We start from the raw sequence: 23,842 nt of genomic DNA on the forward strand, positions 1-23,842 counted from the left end.
ATTTCTGCCTCCGTAATCAGTGATGACAAGATAGGTACCTATCATTTGTGCGTACAAATTTGTTCTTACACACCCATGGAATTTTTTTTTTAACTTCTCAAGATTGTCTTACAGTCATAGCAAAGCCTGATGGTTATGTGTAATTCCTTAACAAAGGAGTGAGGTCTGCACACTGAAACGCTGAGGGAGATCTGATTGATCAAAGCATTGCCGCCAAATAAATTAGTTTTGGGAGCATTTCAGTGTGCAGACCTCGCTCCTTTGTTCTATATTCGCACTTTTTGTCTTGCACCTAAAAAAAATTTTTATGGATGTGCACATAGTCGCAACATCTTCTGAATATCTGCAATTCCTTCCCCCGACATCTATTGTCTACCTCTTGCAACGAGCAATCACCCAGGCTTACAAAGACATCAGTTAGCCAATTGGTGCCTAAATTCAGGGGTTACACAGGTTCTACACTGGTCTCTGAGACAAACATCAGGGCTAAAAAATTCCGTGGGTGTTTAAGAACAAATTTGTACTACAAATGATTGATGTACGAGGCCCATTGTCACGTTTGTGTCAATGGCAAACGTGCCTCTGAATCTGTTAACTCTTTGCGGCTCTAAGGGCAGCTTTATGATGTACAGTGTGTGTGTGTGTGTGTGAGAGAGAGCGAGTCTGTGAGTGAGAGAGAGAGAGAGAGAGAGAGAGAGAGAGAGAGAGAGAGAGAGAGAGAGAGAGAGAGAGAGAGAGAGAGAGAGAGATGGAGATTGATTCAGAGCCCAGGGTCTCACAGCAGCAAAGGGCTGCTTAGCTTTGGTCTACCCTGGAGGTTACGGCTGTCTTATTATTTTGTCTGCTACAAACGCTTGTGTGCCACAGTGTGATCAAACATATTCAAATGTCTGAATTTCATTAGTCGGTATGCCGCACTGAGCGACCTTGAGACGTGTTTGAAATTCACAGGAATGGATCAAAACGTGTCTTAGACATTCGGGTTCCTGCTACAAAAAAAAACTCTCAGATCTAAAAGGTCAGAGGTAGTTAGGAGGAATATTTCACCACATTGCTTGCTGGCTTAAAGCCACCGCTCTGGCGGTAGAGGGTGACATTAGAGAGTCGAACAGATAGATGTAAAAGGGCAACACAGGTATCCAACCAGCTTTTATGAATAAAGCAGGAGTGGGGTGAGACAGACTCGAGCTCCGAGGCCTTTGATTCACATAGTGGGTAAGATAATGAACTCATCGACTTGCGTTATCTCCGCGGACTTCGTGGGATGAAAGCAGAGTCTGCCGTGCCTTTCGTCTGCAAATGGGGCATGATGACTTCAGACTGGACAGTTTGCAAATCAAAGAACAAGCTGCAATCACTTCAGATCGAGATTTGTCGCGTGGCATTAAAAGTGAGAGCAAGAGGTGGACCCAGAGCCTCTGTAGAAGGTAGCGCATAGCGGGGAGGACGGAAACACTATTGGTTTTTCAGATCGGGGTGGTGTTTCTTTGTCTTCAAAGCCTTTTTTGAAGCCAGGGGATCACATCTGGCCATTCAGGCAGTGAATTCATGCGCGTGGGCAAATGCAGGCGCAGGCATGCAGCCTTTTGTTTCCTTGGTAACGGCTTAAAAAGTACATAAATAAAAACCAACACAGGTGTTATTTTTATATTTTATCTCTGGGAAAAGCTGCACTTGCCTCAAGTCCCCATAGAATTCAAAGTACCAAATGTAAGGTGGTGGTCTAAATAAATACCCATGCCAAAGAATGAGTAAGGCGGACGTCTTTCTCTGTTTGCCACCGACCAGCTGAAAAATTCAGAGATGTACGAAGCACTCCTGTATGCACGGCCTCTTTTATTCAAACACTCAACTGCACATATCTGACACAAGACAGAGAACCGTCACAACATCCAGCACAATTTCACATCCCTCTGATGGAGGTTCAGATTCTCCCAACATGGTACACACAGGATCTTTTAAATATCACAAACTTCATTTTAATACGTACTGTGCACTAAACAGAAGTAAAACACTAAACGAATGCATCTACAGTAACAACTCTTCCATGGTTTATGTTTAGTCTGAATTAAAATGACCTTAACTGGCTCTAAATGCATCTTAAGGCATCAGATCAGAGGAAAAGGAAACAAAGCAGGTGAGGATAGGTTGGCACTAATAATAAATTCATCTATCAAAGTTTCTACAAGCAAAATATTTCTATACAGTTTTGGGGATGGGGATAGATGGGCCTCTATGTCATATTTACACCATACAGCCTTTTTCAAGCCCTCTGGGAATAAACTGTGATTAAGGGCTATACAAATAAATCTGACTTGACTGTATAGGCCACCAATCTACCCTGCAAAAAAGAGCACATTTTAAAACACTGCATGCTTCTGGATGTTGCTAATAAACTGCATGCGTCAAAACTTAAATGCCCAAACTGCAATTTAAAAACATTTGTATTTCCCTATTATTGCAATTGATTTCAGTTTTCACTGCCAATGTATTAATGTTTGCTGTCTGAGCAATCTTGGGTTATCTGTCACAGTGATACTGCTACTGAAGGCATAAGGCAGCCTATGTCAATGCATCACAGAAGAGTGGATGATACAGCGCTTCTCTTTGACGGGCAAAGAGATCCACGATTTTTTTCCTATACATACTATATACAAACAGCAACAACTCATCATGGAATGATTACAATGATTTTTTTTGTACTGTGTTGTGCTAGACCAGGAATACAGTCATTCTCACTAAAAGACTGGTCTCTGTCTGAACAGGTTTCAGAAAACCTGTCGAGATATGCTGACCACACAGCATGTTAACGGATACCAACAAGCTGCTTGAGTAAGTCCTCCATCAACAGTACCCCCGTCTCTCTTCAATAATTATTATTCCTGTAGGAATAAGGCACAGAAACATGCTAATTTTTTTCAGTGATAAAACAACTATCATTATGGATGATAAAGTGCTGCTGAGAAATGAAAAAAAAAACCTTTGTGAAAATCATGTTTTTAAAAGAAAGGTTCTCAAAAAGGCACAGCAGTTACAGACTAACTTTTTTTCCCACCCAATTGAAAGTATTACCAGAAAAAAATGAAAAAAAAACGAAAAACAAATACAGGTTACCCTTGCTAAGAAATACAATAAACACCCAAAAGTGAGCCAGTCCATAAAGCATAATTGGGTGAGGGCACAAAGTGACACTTACACACCCGCAAGTGTCCATTTTCAAAGGCACATCATATACACCGTTGTAGGGTTAGGGACATTGGTAGGCTGATGCTGGTGAGAAGCACTTTCGAGATAATGAAGAGTTGTCAAAAAGCTGAAAGCCACATTTGGTCCCCCCCATTTTTCGTTTGTTTTTTTTGCTTTGTTTTTAACAGACGCTTTCTGTTCCAAAGCAACACAAGAGAACAGAGTGCAGCTCGCACTTCTGTCAGCCAGACAGCTTCAAGCCAATTCAGCCAGACTATGGCCACTTAACGTCTACATTTCAACTCAAAAAGAAAAAAAAAATCACTTGGGTGAAGATACACTGTTAAAGGTGGCTTTCAGTCTTGACTTGAGTAAAATCCAACCCAAAAACTGGTACCAATAAGATAAGGAGCATGTAGGAGTCTTATCATTGAGGACAGACAACTCTTAAAAAAAAAAAAGATTGGTTTTGTGGTTTGGATTTGGTTTGGTGTTGACCTAAGCCAGCAGTGACTCTGACTGAATGCACAGTTATTTTGGCTGACAGTAGCAGGATAAGTGATTAATCAACTTCCCTGCCATGTTCTGTGCTCCGAGACTGATCTGAGCAGATATTGAGCTCACACACTCGTGAATTCATTGCCATATAAAATTAAATCAACTTTATCGCTAAAAGAAAAGGAATATAGACATGTGAATGAAATTTTTTGTACATGTTCTTTCTTAAGGCTAAAAACTCATTAAAATCTAATCTGTGATTTCATGTATAAGAATAAATATCCTCTTTTAGATTAAAAAAATGCGATACAATTTTTTTCCATGATATGAAGTTTTGTAAGGGTCTTGATTGTACTAGGAGCATCACCAAGGAAAAACAAAAAAATAAAAATCCATACCCCCTGAAAAAAAAAAATTCTCACAGCAATACAACTTTTCATCTTATAGCACATGATCATTTTTGAGGAAACTGCTTTCTCTACGGGAGGAAAGATACACACACAAAAAAAAACTTTGCATTGTAACATTCATCCTCAATTACAAAGCAAATGATAAATTGACAGCAAAGCAACAGGCAACGGAGAAAAGGAAAATAGGCAGTAAAATTACAAGTAGCATATTTTACAAAAAAACGTGATTAAATTTTCTTCATATGTTCTCTGGACACACTAAGTTCTCTTTCTTAAGGCTAAAAACACATCAAAATCTACTCTGTGATTTCATTTATAAGAATAAATATTTTTTAGATTAAAAAAATGCAATAAAATCCTTTTTTTTCCCCATGATGTGAAGTTTTGTAAGGGTCTTGATTGTTTTCCAGGAGCATCACGAAGGAAAAAAAAAAAGTAAAAAAAAAAAAAAAAACCCCAGCTTTTATTTAACCCCCCCCCTCAAAAAACACAAAAACAAAACAAAACCTCTTACAGCACAGGGTCATTTTTGAGGAAACTGCTCTCCCTACTGGAGAAAAGACACACACAAAAAGAATTTTGCACTGTGACATTCATCCTAAATTACAAAGCAAATGATAAATTGACAGCAAAGCAACAGGCACTGGAGAAAAGGAACATAGTGAATAAAATTGCATGTAGCATATTCTATAAAAAAAAAGATTAAAAAGGTTTGCTGATCAACACCAGCCACCCTTATTCCTTCTGAATATGAGAGCGCATGCTAACTTATACCCTACTCCCCCCCTTCTCACATCTGCCACAGGTCCTAGTGCCCTTCAAGTTTTCATGACTTGCGTAATATGAGAGGGGCGGCCGGAGGTATAAACCTTGGTAATACAGTCTTCAAATATGCTGACAGTGTGAAAATTATTATACCAGTGTACACCTCTATGTCTAGTCAGTAAGCCCCTCTGGGTCCCCTCTTGGTCTGAGAGAGAGTTTATGGGGTACAAGAGTTCTCGTCAGGGTGTGTCGAGCTTTTCAGAAGGTGCAGGGGACTAGAAGCCAGTCTGAGAATCTGCTCCTAGGCTGTTGAGCTCTTCTGGTGAATGCTTCTCACCCCCAGTGGCAGCTGACTGGCGGAAACCGGCGGATATCTGGTCAAATGTCCGGCCCTTGGTCTCCGGCACTTTGAAGTAGGTGAAGACGAAGAAAATGAGCAGAAATATGGTGAAGATGACAAAAACATAGGCGTTACACAACTCCTGTACAGAGAGAAAAGAGGAGAGAGAATGTCAGTGGTAATGTTTGTAAAATAGTTGTTATATGTTATCAACAGGCCGAACAAGGCTGTTTCTGTACAAACTATGATTAAATCCATGAGGACCACCTGTCTTTCAGATGCTGAATTACATTCATCAAGAATAGTACACCTTAGGCAGACTCAAATAGGACATGCAAGTAATGTGTTGAACTTTGCCTGAACTTTGTGGTACATGATATATTTTCCTGGATGGCAAGACCCCTGCCCATTTTCCAAGTCAAGGAGGTCAAAGGTCTAGGAGTTACTTTCAAAAACCTGTTGACCCAGGCGCATCAATAGGTGATTTATCCACTCACCTCTACATACGGGAAGCACATGCCCACTATAAAGTTGGCAGTCCAGTTGGAGAAGCCAGCCACAGCGAAGGCAGAGGGCCTGGGTCCCTGTGAGAAGAGCTCTGCCACAATGAACCAAGGGATGGGCCCCGGTCCAATTTCAAAGAATGCCACAAATGCAAAGACAGCCACGATACTAACGTACGACATCCAGGTGTGCTGCTCCTAAAAGATAAAGAGACAGAGAAAATGTTGACTCCCTGAAATCCATCTTGTGGATAACTAGCAAAACCCCTTATCATTTTTAACATAATTATCATTCATTGACTGATATGTTGATGAAATAGAATGGCTTTAAACTTTGAAATAATTGGTTGAAAGAAGTGGTGACTTTGTGAGTGTAAAAACCTACATAAAGAGCCATGGCAATGGTCAACAGAATGGCAGAGCCAGCCATTCCCAGCAGTCCCAAAAGATGCAGGGACCTGCGGCCAGCACGCTCTACTACAAACAGCTAAGAAATCAGACACACAGTGGGATTAGTTTAATATCCAAAATAAACATAAAAAGTGTTTCATACACAAAATAAACCTAATTGGTAAATAAACCAGAGATAACTGACAATTAACCGTACATTTTTGTGGTCTCATTAGTCCCATAAGCCATTAATTCCTTGGCAAATATCATATATGTTGGGCTTCCAATTTAACAGTTCAGCATTTATCTGTAAGGACAACTTAAAAATGAAAAGCCTGGTTTAAGTGTGCTCACCGAAACCACAGTAAAAGCGGTGTTTACAACACCAGCTCCAATTGTGGCGTAGACAGGTTGCGTCACTCTGGCTCTCTCAAAGATGCGGGTAGAATAGTAGAAAACCTGAAATGCAAACATGATGCAGTCAAGCAACAGTTCAACTTAAAAAAAAAAAATCAATGACACAATTGGTTAAATTGTGAACTTTTCTCCTTCATCATGCATTCTTTGTATAATCCCCCAAATTCATTAAAACTTCTGAAAATCCTCCTCTTCCGTGCTAGCAGATGCATTTTATTAAGGTGGGTGTCAGAGGAACCCCCTAACATCGCACTGTGGATAAGTAGTGTATTAGAGTACATGCCTCAGCTTTTATTTAAGAGAGGAACCTTTTCAGTTTCTAAATTTTGGAGTCCTTTTTCAACTTACTGAGGACCTGATTGTCTACCGTGGGGATAGTAGATGTTTTATTTTCAATGCATTGTACAGTCCTGTATTGTATTGTATTGTCATTAACATTTTCATCTGTCAAATCTGTCATGAACTGTAAACTAGTTGTTTAAAAGAAAAAAGAAAATAATAATAATAAAAAAAGAAGCAACAGTTCAAGATTGCCTGATGAAGACCTTATTAGTTGAAATGCTTAAGTGCTGCAGCAATAAAACTTCCTGGACCCTGAGAGCAGGATAAGCTGTTTGGATTATGGATGGATGGATGGATCTTAAAATTTAATATGCAGATATTTTACTTTTTTATTTCCCCAGGATAAGCAACTCAGCTGTGCCCATAACATCAGCATACTGGTTAGTGGGGTCTGTATTTGCCACACACACACACACACACACACACACACACACACAGTGTATAAGCTTCGCCCCCACACTGAATTGTTGCTCGTAAAGTGCAGCATGCATTGCATTTTTGTGTATAAAATCTGTACATAATTGTCTGTAGTGTGATACACTGAACTGACTGACTGAAAAAGATCTTTGAAAAGGCCCAAAGATTAGTGTATTGCATGTATGTCAGTATCAAGAACATGTGTAAACATACCGTAAACTGAAATATACACAGCATGTATTATTAGAAGTAGCTGTATTGTATTGTTGTACTAGCTGTATGTGTACGTCAACTTCCGTGATGGTTCCCAGTATTTGGAAGAGGAGCAGGGCTCAGAGTTAAAAGTAATGTGCAAGTGAGGCCTGGGAGCTCACCGCGTTGATGCCCGATAGCTGCTGGGATAGCTGCAGCATGATGGCGATAATAATGGGCTGACGGTAGAGGGGTGAGCGGAACAGCTCTGGGATGGTCACTTTCTTCTCCCTCATCATCTGCCGGCTCTCCTCCTTCATCTCCTGCATGTCAGCGCTCACATCGGTGGTCCCACGAAGCTTCTTCAGGACTGGGATGGGGCAGAGGGGTTAATGACACTACAATCAAGAGGGGATATCCATCTGTCCATCTATCTATGTAATTATCATCATCATAGATAGTAAGTTATTATAAAAAACAGAGCTACAACGAACATTAAAACAGTAAAAAATAAAATTAATAAAAGTTGATTGGAAAAGAAGTCACAACAATGAAAATATAAAAACAAGGCAAAAGAAGTCAAAACAACTACTAAAAAATATCATAAAAGATTATTGTAAAAATGAATGGATGATCTAAAAGATTATACAGATTTAGCCATCCTAAATTGATCAAAGCCACAATACCTGTGATCGCTCTTCTTTTAGTCATATCATTTACATTTAATTTCCATCTCCTGTGCATGTGCTGAACTCACCAGTTTTGGCCTTGTTCTCCTCGTTCTTGTTGATGAGCAGGAAACGGGGGCTCTCAGGGCAGAGAGGTAGCAAGATACACTGCACCAGCGCTGGGATGAAGGTGAAGCTCAATAGGATGGGCCATAGGTCAGCTGTTCCCATGATGGCCTCCATACCAAACACCTGAAAACAACCAAAACACACAGCGAATGTGAGCCAGTGCAGCTAAAACACCTAACATTACTGAAAGTAAATGTACATGAAATATTATGCAAGGTAAGTGCACAAAATGCATAGGTGGCCCTGAGATATATTGTGGACCAACAAGCCAACACAATGTATTGGGGTGTAGAGAAGAACTCAAAGGACTCCTGTTACCCTTGCATGGCAATGTGTAAGACTTTACCCTCCCTCTCATTATTAAGTTCAAGAGACAAAATCAGCCTTTTTACAGTTCAAGTTGTCTTTCATTTTTTTAGCAGTAGATTCATAGCCATTTTAATTGCTGAAACACATCTATCTGATATCAAACAACAAATCAAAGGCTAAATGAAACTTCACCTGTGCCATGAGGATGCCAATGACAATGCCCAGTTGATGGAGAGTTCCCAAGGCTCCTCGCAGGGCAGTGGGGGAAATCTCACCCACATACATGGGCACAAACCCTGTGGAGAGGCCGGAATAGAGTCCAACTATGAATCGGCCAATAATCAGCATCTCCCAGGAGCTGGCCAACTTGGAGAAGCCCATGAAACCAGCAGAAATGAAGGCCAGAACATTTGCCATCAGCATTGAGTTCCTTCTGCAGGTAACAGAGAAGAAAATCACAGATGTGAGAGAACTCTAGACAGGTCACAAATAGGTTTCCTTGCAATATAAGCATGCTAGAATATTAAGAAACATACCTGTCAGCATTGGACTGTTTTTCAATATTTATATATCATGCAAGGCATTGAAAAGGTACTGAATACAGCTTAAAGGCATCAAAATTTTGGGTTTTTACAATGACAGATTTATTTTCTTGGTTCTCTCTCAGCATTATAATCAAGGATATTCCATAAGCATAGTCTGATGAGAAAAACTAAAAACTGGAGATGTGCACAAATGTAATAATTCCCTAATGAAATATAAACATTATAGTCAGTTTGTACTTTCAAACAAAAATATCAGACACTACCTAGTCCAAATGTTTGTGTTATATTCCAATGATAAATTAATGATTACTTATTTATTTTTATTTGCATTTCAGCCACACAATAGATGTTTGTGTCTGCTAATTACCTTCCAAAGTGGTTGACGAAGAGTCCGACAGAGAAGGAGCCAAAGATACCGCCAATAGAGAAGACGGACACAGAAACAGACCAAAGGGTGGTGTGCATGTTCTTGGTGATGGGCTCCTTGTAGCGCTCATACCAAGTGTCATTGATGAATGACTCAATAACCTGAGAATACATTAAATTTATATTATTATCCTTTTCCTACATGACATAAAAGGTGCCTCATGGTCGCTTCCTCAAGCACATAAGGCCAGCTGAATCTTAACTGGTTGGCCAGTGGGTGGCAGTAGTGTATTAATGTATCAACAGCAGAGGCCAGCAGGAAGTCATGACGCCAGTTTAATAATGACTTTTCTCCCTCCCACTTCTCATAGTGGAAGACTGGTTGGACTAAGGGGTGTAGAGGGGAAGACAGTGTTGATAAACAGACACCGAGATGAGCTAGTGACAGGGGTTAAGTAGCAATGGCAGTGTGTGTGTTTGTGTGTGCATGTTTTCTGTCCAAGTATGTGGTGAGGAATTTCAACTCCTTATTCCCTGCTCTCTCCGAGTCTCCCTCGTGGCAAACTGAAACCTCTTACACATTTCAGATTTGGTTTCCACCCCCTTAACATCCACCCTCCAAGCCATTTGACTCTAGAAGTATGTTGCCCCCCACACACACTTTCCCAAATATTGCACAACTCCTGTCATGTTCCTCAGTGATGATACAACCCCTCTATCTCACAAACCCATTCACACAGCACTTTGTAATTAACCTAATATAGAGCCCATTGCAACTCCTGCAGTGGAGGGGGTGGCATGTGCGATAATGTACAAGTGGATGGCATATACATGGCCTTTGTTACACACTCATCAATGGAAAGGGTATCAATTTTCAAGGGCTTTCCCATGACTATGAGATACATGAGGCATGACGCTTGTCTGTCGACCCAAAACTAAGGCTGTATCTGGTATCTACTTACACTCAGTCACAAGACCCAGTGATATCCTTGACCTTTCTACCTCTCGCATCAAAATGTACATATGCAGAAAGAGCATGGCCACCATCATGTTGTTGGCCATGTCTTGCTCATGACTACACAGACGATGTTCATTTTCAATTCCCATCATACCTCTAAAAAGCAGTGGTTCTTCATGTGAGGTCCCAGCACTTTCATCTCCTCACATATAGTATGGGCCATTAAACAATTCAACACTAAGCAAGCAACAAATTACTTTTTTGGTGGTTTTCCATCAGACAAAATTTAATCAAATGGGGTATGCGATTTATTATGTGACTGATGGCCTGGCGGTCTGTCCAGGGTGTCTGACTGCTGGGATAGGCTCCAGCATCCCCGCGACCCTGACAGCAGGATAGGCGATTTAGATAATGGATGGATGGATAGATGTTGGTGTTTTACATTAAAAAAAAGCTTGCAACAATTCTGCAACAAATCAAAACTCAAACATCCTTTAGTTACCCCCCCCAAAGAAAAACAACATTCCTTAGGAACTACAAGCCTGAAGTATGAGTGAAGGTGCAAAATCTTGAAGTGAAAGTCACGCAAGTCCTGGTTTTAATGTGGGTATTGGATAAACGCTGGCTCACTCCATTATACCAACCTGAAGCGACCATGGACATGAAGCTATTGATGACAGCCATGTTAACCTATCGTTAATACACTAAACTTGCAGAGTAATAGATTAAGGTGATGAAGCATGGCAGCTCTTGACCGGTTACATAATCATTTTGATTTTTATCCCCTAGCCTTACCCTCAGTAGACCAAGTCCAAACCACAAGTTGGCTTCGTTGACACAATCAAACAAACTGTCCATTCATTCCTTTAGCCCTGCCCTGGCTTTATTGAGGTGCTGCTGCATGTGTGGACTGAGTCACTCTTTGGCTCAGTGGTCAAGGTTCTCAATACTTTGTGTACACTATAAAAAAAACACTTTAACAAGTAGTAAAAACCTTTACACTGAGCCTTCAACTATTTCAACAGATGAGAAAAGTGTCAGCCAACAGGTTTCAACCCAGTTTTGGTTGGACTTTCCTTTATCAAGTGACAACATATTCAAATAAAGTCTGGTCATTCTGTTGAAAAAGAGCATAGCATTCACAAAAAAAAAAAAAAAAAAAAAAGTCGAATTAAAGACAGTTCCAATTAGGCAATAACTCAACATAATTTACCCTCCCCCTAATGGTACTGTATCGGGGTGAAATTTGGATATTGTCATATTGTGATACAAAATGTTGTCTAAATCAAATGACAATGAAATTCTACTACCTAAAACGTCTCAAAAAATTAGGTCCGAAATATTTGCGGTTGTTTTATTTGAAAACTAATTTTGACTTGATATTGTACCTTACATTAACAGTTTAATGTAATACACCTTGGTTAGATTTTAGTTGGCTATCTTTGCATATTTAAGCATATATCGTGATATATAGTCAGTATTGTGTAAGACAATATGATTATAGTGATATTATTTTGCATAATCACCCAGCACTAATCCGAGTTTAAATGACTTGTTATTAAGATTAACATGAATTTTGTTCCACCGTGACATTGCCAAAGCAGGGTAAGGTCAGAGCAAGGCCCTTGAAAGACAATATCTAATCAGCCGGTGTGTGACACAGTGCATGGCCTGCGTCACAGGCAGCAACAGGATCACTCCAGCCGTTATCGCACACCACTTCCGAGAGGGGTAGAGAAAGGACCTGGTGATAATCAGAAGCATTGTTACTATATACAGATTGCATTAGTACTATGGAAGTCGATTACAGGTTATTAACTGAGAATGAGGGCCTGTGTTGCACAACACCAACATGAGTGGTTTCCCTGTGCAACAAGAACAAGAAACAGCTGTCACTCTGAACACTGGCCATGTGACTGTCTGCTTGAGAGAGACAGCCAGAGAGAGAGAGAGAGAGAGAGAGAGAAAGAGACACACAGAGAGACAGAGAGAGACCCCTCCTAACTCATCTGTTATGAGGGGTCTAAATTGGGCAGGTTTACACTAGCCCAGTGTGTGAATGTTAAAAAACTTCCAACATATTCACCCCCCAGCAACCCTAAGATGAGACCCCTCACCCAGTTTCAGACAAGGCACTTCCAACTTTTAGTAAGACTTCATTCGGGGGGATAAAAACTTGCTGTTTTCATGGTGGAGGCAATTCACGTGGCATGAGAGTGGGAAGGTTCGATGGAATTCAAAACTGGATTTAAATGTTATGTAATAACAGTAAGCCTATGGCACATGTGAGTAATGAATTACTGCCAGCGTTCATAATCTACAATCAGTGCACAACAAATGGTTTTCCGTGAACCACGCCTAAATTGCCTCAACTTGTAAAAGCAACCACATTGTTCACTTTTTTAGACATACTATCCACACACGTAAGATCTATGGTCTTCATGTGTGCTATATATTATAATTTTGTGCATTTACAACTTAACTTATGTTTGCAGGGTATCAAGACAGGTGTTCTGGTCTAATTGATTAATGTTTTGTTTTGCTCACTACTGTGTAGTAGATGTAGCAGTAAAGTACATTTATTCATACTCAAGAGAAAATAGATCAGCTGTATCTTGTCTTTACTGACATTTTAAGGGTCGGTCTCTGATGCCAATGCTGCCTCTTAAGCGCAGCTATTAATAGCCAATGTTCCCCTATCTGTCCCTTACTACTTTCCTGCAAGGTAGTGGGCGTCTCAACCAGCAGTGGGATCAGCAACTGGGAAGGGAATGTCCTTTTTTGCTGGAGTGCAGACATTAAAAGTTTTGTATACCATGTCTCAGATCACACATAAATATGTGACTGGGTACATCCAGGTTTGTCCACCCCCCCCCCCCCACGTCGACTTCAGACTATTTGGTTTATAAGTAGTATGCATGCCCCTAAATGGGAGAACATAAAAACAAAGAAAGGAAATTCAAGAAAGTGATCTGTAAAACTAATTGAAGATGTTCTTCCCTACTTTAATCTCAAACTGCGTGCTCTCTCCATTTTTACATTTCTAGTTACCTGCCCACTCCAACCCAGAGGTATTATTCAGCTTTTGCTATACGCTGATCCATGTCACCTATATTAGCAATCCACCAAGTTAATTTTGTCATATGAGTAAAGATGGTCAGCTAAATCCAAATAAAAACTTTTGATTTTGAGTTTACTCACCTTTTGAGGGGCATTGATGACCCCCGTGTTGTAGCCAAACTGGACAGAGCCGATCACTGCTGCTCCCACTGCCAGCATCAGCTGCAATGTCACTTGCTAAAAGGAGAGAAAGAGAGAAGGAGATAGGAAAGGGATGAGTTAGGCAATCGATATTCAATATTGTGATGAATCAGTAACAGCTGTGAGCAGAAGACAACACTGTCAACTTTTATAGTTTTTCCTGTTGGACAACAACTGTTTTAGTAGGGAAACAGTGTTCTGTGCTTGCTTTAACTACATCTCAGTATAATGAATGCCTTGTTGATGACTGCATAACTAGACCCCAGTGACTACTGGGGCTCCTGCCTTATGGGCTGCATTGTGCAACATGATGAAAATCAACCGTCCATGATGAACATACTACTACACAACACCCAGAGCAGCGGTCCCTTGGCAAAAAGAAAGGAAGTGGAGAGAAAGCCATTCTCATGTTTTCAAGTTTCTGCCTCTTAAACCGGAGGGGCAGAAACCCGTCATGCATTTGGACCACACATCCAATGCCTAACAGTCAGCTCTCCCAGGAGGGAGTCGGTTTAAGCCTAGGCCTAGACCACATCATTGTCCATGTTCTTGTTATCCCAGAAATCATTGATGCCTAATCTCAGTAGAGCCTAGGGCTTGGTGGAGATTTTTTCTCATACCACCAAGTTAACAAACCGGAGCCGATTCTGACTGACTGTCGTTTCTCTTGTCTCCATTTCCTTGTCTCTACGCACACAAGCAACAGAATTAAATGATTTAGGGTTAAAGTTTGTCCTAAAATATAATGACACCACCACCAATAACAACAACAACAACAATAGATGCACAGTTCTTTTTTAAGCAATTAATGTCCAGCAAGGACTCCTTCACTTTGGCTGGGAGTTGGCTGCATGGGTCATTTCTTGATGATGTTTGCACACAAACATTTTGGTGCTCCTGAGTGTTTGCAGCGATACTGTTGTTAGCCATAAACAAAGATTGATGAATGTCAGGTCACTTCCCAAAAACTACAGCAACTAAAAGAGCGTTAACTTACTGGTTTAAATGTTACTGTATCTCACAGAAAATCCACAAGTATGGGCAAGTTAAATATTTTAAAAAAATAATGAAATTCATCAGCCACCCCTAACTTCATTCACATTTCAGCCATATAGCTGACAACCCAAAGCATCTTGCACTGCGTGAGGGGGAAATAAGGGATGTTCAAGATTGTTTGAGAAGGAGCCATGGCTGCCATGCAGATGACCTACAATTACCAGCCTTCTCCACACCCAAACTCCAAACACACTGCCCCCAACAGAGAGGACACGAATCTTCACAGGTACCTGATATGTGCTTTAGCCTACTGAGCCAAAAAGACATCAGATAGCAACCTAGTTTGAAGACATGGAAACTCTCGGGAGGGGCCAAGAGGCTACTCTACAGTCTGTCCGTCTCGCTTTTTTTTCTCCTTCCTTTTTTAAAAAGGAAGCCAGGCATAAATAGTTTTTCCTGCCCATGTATTTTAGTAAACAGACTCCCTTGAGAAGATCGCTCAATGCAAAGCTGTGAGCTCGAGTCTAAAGTTTCCGTTTGAGCTATCAAAAGGAAAGAGAAACAACCAAACTCTATCATGTTTGTTGCAGCATCCAACTTCAAAAAATGATTTAAAAGGCGCAAGCTCCTCTGTAATATTACTAAAATGCTTCAGGCTACATGTAAATAGGAGGTTTTGTGGTGAGAGAGGCAGCCGAGGTAAAGTAATAACATTTATGTGACTGCCAACTCCACCTCTCATTGCTGAGAGGGAGGCAGGCTAAAAGAAGAAAAAAATACTTGTGTGTATGGAGAACAGTTACTCCAGCATAATCAGTGGGATGCTCAGTAAGACCTAAAAGTGGGCCGTGTTCGTCTCGGAGGCTCATCGGCAAAAACCTACAATGCAACCAGGGAGAACTCTTGTTGTGAGTCATTTAAGGGTCAGAGAGTCTGTGACTGTGTTGTTAAATCACAGGATGTAAACATACATGCGCACCAACCCACACATAGTATTGAAACATGCACGCGCGCCCACACACACACACACACACACACACACACACACACACACACACACACACACACACGCACACACACACACACAAACAAACAAACACACACATTTTAAAACTGTGAGCAAGGCTTTTAAAGGAGCCAAGTTTTATTTTGGGTGGACCTGCCGGTAACTGACGTCATTCTCAGGATTCACACTTTCCTCACTGTTGTCAGATAGACACGATAACAGCTCAAGGTTCCAGTGAAATACACTCCTACTCTTAGGGGAAACATTTAAGAACATAAGTACTTCCTGTGTGATGGGAGTCCTTTAAGGCTGAAATAATTTTCAAACACAGCCCTAAATACAGAAGTTTCAAACCAGCCACTAGTTGTCAAACTTAAGGAGGCAATGTGGACGTGCCCCTTACACACATTGGTTCCTTTGTGACATATTTACCTTTAACCCACATTTGGGGAGACCATCCAGCCTATGAACAGAATGCACACATCAAGACATTGTATCATTAACTCTCAATTATGTCAGTACAGGAGGTGGATATTCTTGGATTGTGAACTGAAAAAAAATGACATTAAAGACTAAAGGCCAGCCCACACTACAAGATAATTCAGCCAATATTGAGCACAATTCTCCCTGTCCAAACTAATCCCGATTTTGTGATGGTTCTAAAGATTATCTTTTTTTTAGGGGGGGGGGTTTCCCCCCCCTTTTCCTCCCCAATTGTACCCAGCCAATTACCCCACTCTTCCAAGCCGTCCCAGTTGCTGCTCCACCCCCTCAGCCGATCCGGGGAGGGCTGCAGACTACCACATGCTTCCTCTGATACATGTGGAGTCGCTAGCTGCTTCTTTTTACCTGACAGTGAGGAGTTTCACCAGGGGGGAAGTAGTGCGTGGGAGGATCACACTATTCCCCCCAGTTCCCCCTCCACCCTGAACAGGCACTAGTGCAGCGACCAGGACACAGACCCACATCCAGCTTCCCTCCCGCAGACACAGCCAACTGTCTGTAGAGACACCCGACCAGGGTGGAGGTAACACGGGGATTCGAACCAGAGATCCCTGTGTTGGTAGGCAACGGAATAGACCAGTCCGCTACCCAGACGCCCCTCTAATGATAATCTTGCCAGGTTCTCCCGTGAGGGGTATGTTAAAGGGTCGTTCACATGTTGCCTCTAAAATCATGTGGAAAACGCCAGCTATGCCGCTTTCATTCTTTTATCCAAGGTGTTTGGGAGGTTGCCCTACTGTTGCGCCTGATGTTACAAAGCCACCAAAAGCTGCGTGCTGTGATAACATAAATTATTACGACGCAAAATGGTCCAAATTACAAGCGGTCTGCGGCAGTCTGTTGATTTGGCCATTTCATGCAGAAAAGTTGTGGTAATTTAGCAGTAAGCCTCACTAATAAAACAAACTTAATAAGAAAAAGTCAAAATGTATTTTCAGCACCATAAATCCCTCATAGTAGCTTTTTACTGCTACATTTGTCCTTGGACAGAACGGGTTTACGCAAGTCTGGTTAATTCTTATCATATGACCTGCGGTGCGCTTGCTGCATTTGAAAAAGTTCAGTTCTCGGTGTGCTGCAGACGCGCCCTAAATAAAAAAGGTGCGTCGCAACAAATGTGTGCCGCAACGGCGGCGCTTTCCATTGAAAATAATGAATTTGTGTATGTAAAAGATGCAACATAGGAACGGCCACTAACAGTGTATTTTCCTTCCCCCGATCTGTTCGCGAGCCCATCGTGGCCACACTAATTTCAAATTTAAAATGTTAAATGTGTTCAATGTTCATGATCTGATACCTTTCATTGTTGGGGGGAACCCCAAGGGACGCCAAGGACACTGTCTGTGAACTGTCACTCGGGAAAGACCAATAGCCAATGGGGAACCAAATTGACTGAAGCCATAGAAGTCATAAACACAGCAACAGCCATGGCGGCATCTGCTCAAGTCATGTCTTTTGACACAAGAGGCAACTCCAGAGCTTATATCTTTGTCTATGCCAACAAGGAAATGGAAACAATGACAGAGGGAATCCAACCTTGGACATTATTTCCTCCATTTCATGAGAAAAACTAGTTTTGAAATTAAAAAGAAGACCTACTCCTGAGGACTGGCTATCTGTTGTAAGGCATTTGGAATAGATAGATTTTCCAGTCATTTTACCAGCATCTGGTTAGTGGTTGTAATTTCCTCATCTGGCCATGAGGTCCTACTCTTTTAAACCAAGACTGAATCAATGCTCTATGGTGCAGCAGCCTGGTGCATTTTTTTTTTTTGGAACTAAATAAAGCCAGATGACTCTACGTCATACAGGAAAAATAGTGGCTTTTCACATGACTTCAATGGTTATTAAGGCTTTTGCAACATTACATTTGTAACTGGTGTGTTAAAAATCAATAAAAAATGCAACTTGACAGGCAAATTAAATGACATTAAATTCCATATGGCACTTAATTTTCAATTGTTAAATGTTATTTTAATCCCGAGTCATAAAATCCATGAAAAAAGTAACAGTGGTGCAAGAAGAATTTCAGCTTAGTCACCGTGACAAGACTACACTGCAAACACTGACACCAGGTACCATGACTGGTAGAGAGGAAATCATATCAATAGCTTTGCTTATGCCATTGTTCTATAAAACGACGGTCTGTGCAAATGTTTATTGGCACAACCCACCCAATATGACTTATTCTATCTCTCAAAAGACTTGGTCTTGTCTTATATTGGAGCAATATCAATAAATGATAACTTGCCTGAATTTAAAGGTGAGGTTTTTTACAATTTAGGCTTTACTCTGATAAATGATAATTAAAGGTTTCTGTTTCACTGTTTACATCTCAGATGGGGCTAATCCAACCCCCCAACAGCGATGAAGCATCTCAGCGTCAAGTTCATCCTACTCAGTTTATGAGTTTGAGCAAACATATAAAGTGATCCTGAATCCTCTTCATCTAGCCTGTAATGTAAACAAGTTATTGCCTATGATTCTTTGGTAGGTAAATGTCACCTACATAAAACAATGTGCAAAACCACTGAGCCCAACCCAGTGAATAGCAAAAGGTCTATTGCTTAATCTCAGGTGAGGGTTGGCCACCGTGAATCCATTCTTAAAATGACGAGGGAAGAAGGGCAGAGTCGTGACCTGAGACTCAGAAAGGAATGCTGCTGTGCTGGAGAAGCCATTTCCTTAAAAAGACAACACATGCCAGATATGACAACTAGTTTATAGACAATACAGTTGTTTTTATGTTAGCACATATTGACCCACTGCCTCTGTAGGTTGGTCAACTGCTCACCATTGACCTCAGACTGACCACCACAGGCTGGTATAAGGAGGAATGGTTTAATATCACAACTTCCCTGTAAGTGTCTTTATGCATGCTCAAAAATGCATCAAGTCATTATGCAACTGTATTTGTTTAAAAGGGTGGGATACCTACAGTCAGCTGAGACTGAGGAGGTCAATTAGATGAGTGATGAAACATTTCTCTCAATTAACATGTCCAGATGAACTGATTCAACTTTCTGTGACTTCCCTATAAGATTAAAACTCCGTACATTCCGCTTCCTTTTTCTTCACAACTTTTTATAGCCCATGGTGACTGAAAGCATCTCTTTAGAAATTCCAGTTGTAAACTAAAGCAGTAAAAATGACGCCCACGGCATGCTTGACTTTTGAATGAAATAATTAAATGAGTCCATCTTTGCTCTATAAAACAGCATGAAAAATGAAAAGCCTTAACAAATTATAAATCTGTTTTTCAAAAAGGTGTTAAGTGACACTATGATCTTTCAATTGTTTTTATGTATGTACATTTCTTACCCACAACCAACAACACTGCAACAAAAATTACATTAACGTGACAAGCCCCGAAATTCCTCAACTGCATTTCCATCTTAGATCTTATTTAGATTCTTAGATATTCATTTCTTCTGCATATGTGTAGATGCCCCCAACTTCAGAAGCAATTTCCCACCAAATCAGATTCTTTGAATGTGCAAATGTCCTTGGCTAATAAAGCAGTTTTCATCAAATTACCAACAGTTTTTGATGGACCTTTGCCTTTGAGTAAGTATAACACTGGGGGTGGGGGCCTGTGTGTCATCAGAACAAGACTACCATAGATTATCTCTGAGTCAAATTTCTAAATAAGTGGGGTGGAATATTGCTCAGAAGAGAGAAGAAAAAAAAAACGTTTGCTCTTGTCTCTGTAGTCTATTTCAGTTCCTCACAGTCTCGAGCCCAACTGAGCGATGGCCTATGCAGTGAGTGTCACGTCCCTGCAGACGTCAACTCTCTAACCAGAAGCCTCCAGTTACGTAGCTGTGGGGAACTCAATACACCCCCTCTCCCCACACCCCATCCTGTCTTTCTACAGCTAAACGCTACAGATGTGAGCAAAAAAGAAAAAGAAAAAATCAATGAGAACTTATGATTCTTAGCCTCTGTAAACTGTCAAATCACAGAAAAGCATAAAAAAATGACTTGGAAAAAACTCAATTTCTAAACTTTGTAGCATACATTGCATATTGCCATATAACCTATAGCCCCCATCTAGCGCCTAGGCAGGCCAGCAGAACATATAAAAAAGTATCTCTAAATACAGTTTAACCACAGTGTTGCACAAACATTACTTACATAACATACTGATGTATAAATGAATGGTTCAGATTACAAAAAGACGTCAACCAAACAGAATGGATGTTTCATTACAGCAGGTGAACCAACAGGTCAGACACAAACACAGGCTAATGTTTCACATTGTCTTCGAGTCATTAAACTTAGCAACCACAAATTAAAAATGAAATCCCAATTAAAACATCAACAGCGTTTGACCCTGCATTTTAGGCTGGATCTTAATTTTTCACCTGTGGCTCCACATGAATCACTTTTAGTGCAAGGTGGCAGTACGCTGTGCACAAACCTATTTGGTTTTTCCAAGAAATTAAATTAGGGGTTGACTCTTGGTAAGTGCCTATTTAGATTAATGCACCCCAAGATCTTGTAATCCCAATTTTTACAGGAAAGTCTCATTAGGCTTCATTAGAACATGGCTGACAATTACAGTGGAAGACACACTGAAGGTGGGTAGTCATGCAGAGAAATAAAATAGCCAGTGGACTGTCTTGAAGAAGGCAGAGGATGGGGAGGATTTAAGCCTGTACAAGGCAGCCAGGAGCCTGCTGCTGGCTCAATGCCACAATCAAATTGCCTGACATGTCAGATCTGTCAAGAATCAAACTGTTGGTGGCCATTTCATTCACCGCAGCTCAGGTCAGCAGTATCCTTGACCCCCAATTACCATTTTTAGTCCTTATCCAGGAAATAAGAGGACCGAGTTCAGTTCTTGCTCCCAGACAAAGCCTATTGTTCAGAATAAAGCTCTTTAGGTCTAATAATGAGCACTAAGATGTGTTTTGCATCAGTATTTTGATCAAGATGTGGTTTAATGAATTGAGAGAAAAATGGCCACTCATAAATTAGAATATGACTAAAATAGAGGAATAAGCACCCATAGCATGCGAAAAGGAAAGAAACTTTATGTTGTTGCCGAGAAGGAAAGAAAGAAAAGAAAGGACAAGTCTGGGTCCTGATCAGGCGCATAGTGTATAGATGAGACTGAGTCTATTATGAGATCGAGAGGACAACGCCTATCCGATATAATGATTTACCTTGCAAATATTTGTAACAACATTGTTGACAAAACAATATGGGCATGAAGTAGCCCTTCATTTAAGAAAACCTGTAAATCTAAGGTCCTTTGCAATAGATGCTACAAGATGGCTGTAATAACCACATATTTATCTCTTGTATTTTAAGCCTCATAACACTCTCACACTAGCCAGTCTGTGAGCTCCTTTGTGTGAGCTTTTTGTCCTCCTTTAAAACGTAAACAGGTAAGAACCCATTACGGACATCTTTCCTGACTAGTCAGGCACACTCAATATAACCCAGGTATGCAAATTCCAACTGTGAGATATGTATTACATTGGCTCTAGAAATGCTTGCAGCCCAAATCTGCTGGTAACAACAAAACAAGCATGACATGAGCCAGGGAGGGAACAGCTAGGGAAAGAAAGGGTCAAGGCTGTGACCCCACCCCAGGTTTCAAGCCACTGGGTATTCCCTCGTTGAAGTCTCACTGTTTGTACATCTGCTGTGCCGAACTCACAATGATGACCAAGAACTGACAAAACCATGCGAGTCACGTCCACAATGGATCCTCTTGGCAAACAAAACACGACAGCACTGCAATACTTCCAGGGGGGGAAAATAAATCTCACCTAAAGAGGATGGATTGAGAGAACAAAGGAAACATGCTTCTGACCATTATGCCAAACTGGGCTGTGCGATCACTTTCCATGGGTTGAACGAGTGTTGCCTCAGTGACATCGTACAGTGAAGTGTACAGCTTTTGGTTCATACTCTCCATATCTCATATGTCAAAACACCAGATAAATGATGTTGACTTTCTGAACAACAAATACCATAGCTATAACAAGTTAATATGATGAAATACAACGTGTGGCCTCATGGGCAGGCTTTAGATCTCTTTAGATATACTTCATTAATATCTAGCAACATAAATGGCTAGAAAGGGAGAGCCATGGTTTGGTTTAAGATATGACATGTCACTGAGGTAGGAAGTGACTTGCTCATATTTAACAGAAATATGTCAGAGCTATGTTGGCACACACACACACACACACACACACACACACACACACACACACACACACACACACACACACACAACTAACTGCAGATAAGTGATGTCATATAAAATTATGCTCATTTAAAAAAATCTGTCACATAAGAGACTGGAGTTAGGCAAAGTCATGCGAACAGGGCAGCTCAAATGTTGGCTTTGGGCCTCGTGTGAGCGCAGCTCTGTCAAGCAACGTTTTGCACCCTCGATAGGACATGTAATCCGTGGCGTCGGCATGTATTCTCGTTGATGTAAGGAAATTATAAAAAAAATGTCAACAAAATAAAACAGTACGCACGTGTAGCATCCGGATAGCGTGGATATGGTTTTATATATATATATAAATATACATATACATATATATATAAAACTTCTTTTTGGCAGCGCAAAATTTGCCACCGCCCCCCAAGGAGCCGAAGCATGACTGCTGGTTGAGCCGACGAACCTACACGTGTAAACTTTCACTGAAACACTCCGACGAACCCGATGAACTCTCCGTGCCGGTTATTTGACGATTTATGCCGCCTTGTCGAACAAAATGCCACCGTATTGCGAGTCGATAGCAGTCTAACCCAAAACTCCCCTAACAATGCACAGGACTGCTAAGTAGCACATCTCTATAGGCAGCACGTACAGAAAGAACACCGGCACGATTTGACAACCAGCGACGGTACTAAGATGCACTACGCGTCGTCGAACTGGTTTGGTGGCATAAAAGGCGGCTTTATGATAAACTAGTCTCCATGCTCAAACATGTATAAAAAAAGTTTTTACACATATAAACCTACCTTTCCTGATTCCATGGCAGCGTGCTGAGATATGACAATGTAGTCTCGGTTTTCGTTCCTTCTGAAGAACTTCCTCGGCTCCTTAACTTACTTTTTCCTTTTTCTTTTTTGTTTTTGTTTGGTGGCTCAGAAGTATCTCATCTTGTAGCTCCACGCTGGAAGTGACTAGGTTCGAGCGGTCTTCTCTTTCTTCCCCTGGTCCTAGCTGGGGTCGGCAGCGTAATTCCTTCTCGTACACTTTTCACGAGGCTCAAACGCCGTTTGTTCGTCTTGTCTTTCTTTTTCAACTTCTCTGGAAGTGGATAGATGACGGAAGACAATCAGTTTCTCATTTATGGTGTCCCCCAGTCCGATATTACCAGTCCCTCTGGTAGGATAATAAACGCCTCCCTGCTGACGTCACCTGCGCGGCGATTTGCGTCGGAGGCCCGTCTGTGCTCTGGACCAGTCACAGCGGCTCTGCCTTGTTTCCTCCAGCTGCTACGAGCGGGCGTACACGCAGCTCACGAGGGGCGTTATTACTTGTAATTAAATTAGATAAGTCTCTATTTATCTAGAAGATCTTAACTTTCAGTCAGTCGTGCCTGGAAACCCGTTGACTCGTCAGTGACACAGTCCAGAGGGCAAAAGATTTTCGACGTGAA

General features: G+C 41.1%; 1 protein-coding gene across 2 annotated transcripts; it reads right to left on the reverse strand.

Moving 5' to 3' along the window:
- Positions 1–1,816: 1,816 nt before the first annotated feature.
- slc2a1b (solute carrier family 2 member 1b) lies at positions 1,817–23,584 on the reverse strand. Of its 2 annotated transcripts, XM_056274979.1 has the most exons (10): positions 23,199–23,584; positions 13,637–13,732; positions 9,479–9,639; positions 8,759–8,999; positions 8,218–8,380; positions 7,643–7,830; positions 6,447–6,551; positions 6,088–6,189; positions 5,697–5,900; positions 1,817–5,341 (listed from the first exon to the last, which is right to left on the reverse strand). In XM_056274979.1, exons 1-10 carry the CDS (start codon positions 23,211–23,213, stop codon positions 5,135–5,137), a joined length of 1,482 nt encoding a protein of 493 aa, XP_056130954.1. In that variant the 5' UTR covers positions 23,214–23,584; the 3' UTR covers positions 1,817–5,134. The 2 variants fall into 2 exon arrangements, with proteins under 2 accessions (XP_056130954.1, XP_056130956.1); XM_056274981.1 differs by lacking the exon at positions 6,088–6,189.
- Positions 23,585–23,842: the final 258 nt, after the last annotated feature.

Source organism: Lampris incognitus, chromosome 2 (genome assembly GCF_029633865.1).
Source record: "Lampris incognitus isolate fLamInc1 chromosome 2, fLamInc1.hap2, whole genome shotgun sequence".
Lineage (NCBI taxonomy): Eukaryota > Metazoa > Chordata > Actinopteri > Lampriformes > Lampridae > Lampris > Lampris incognitus.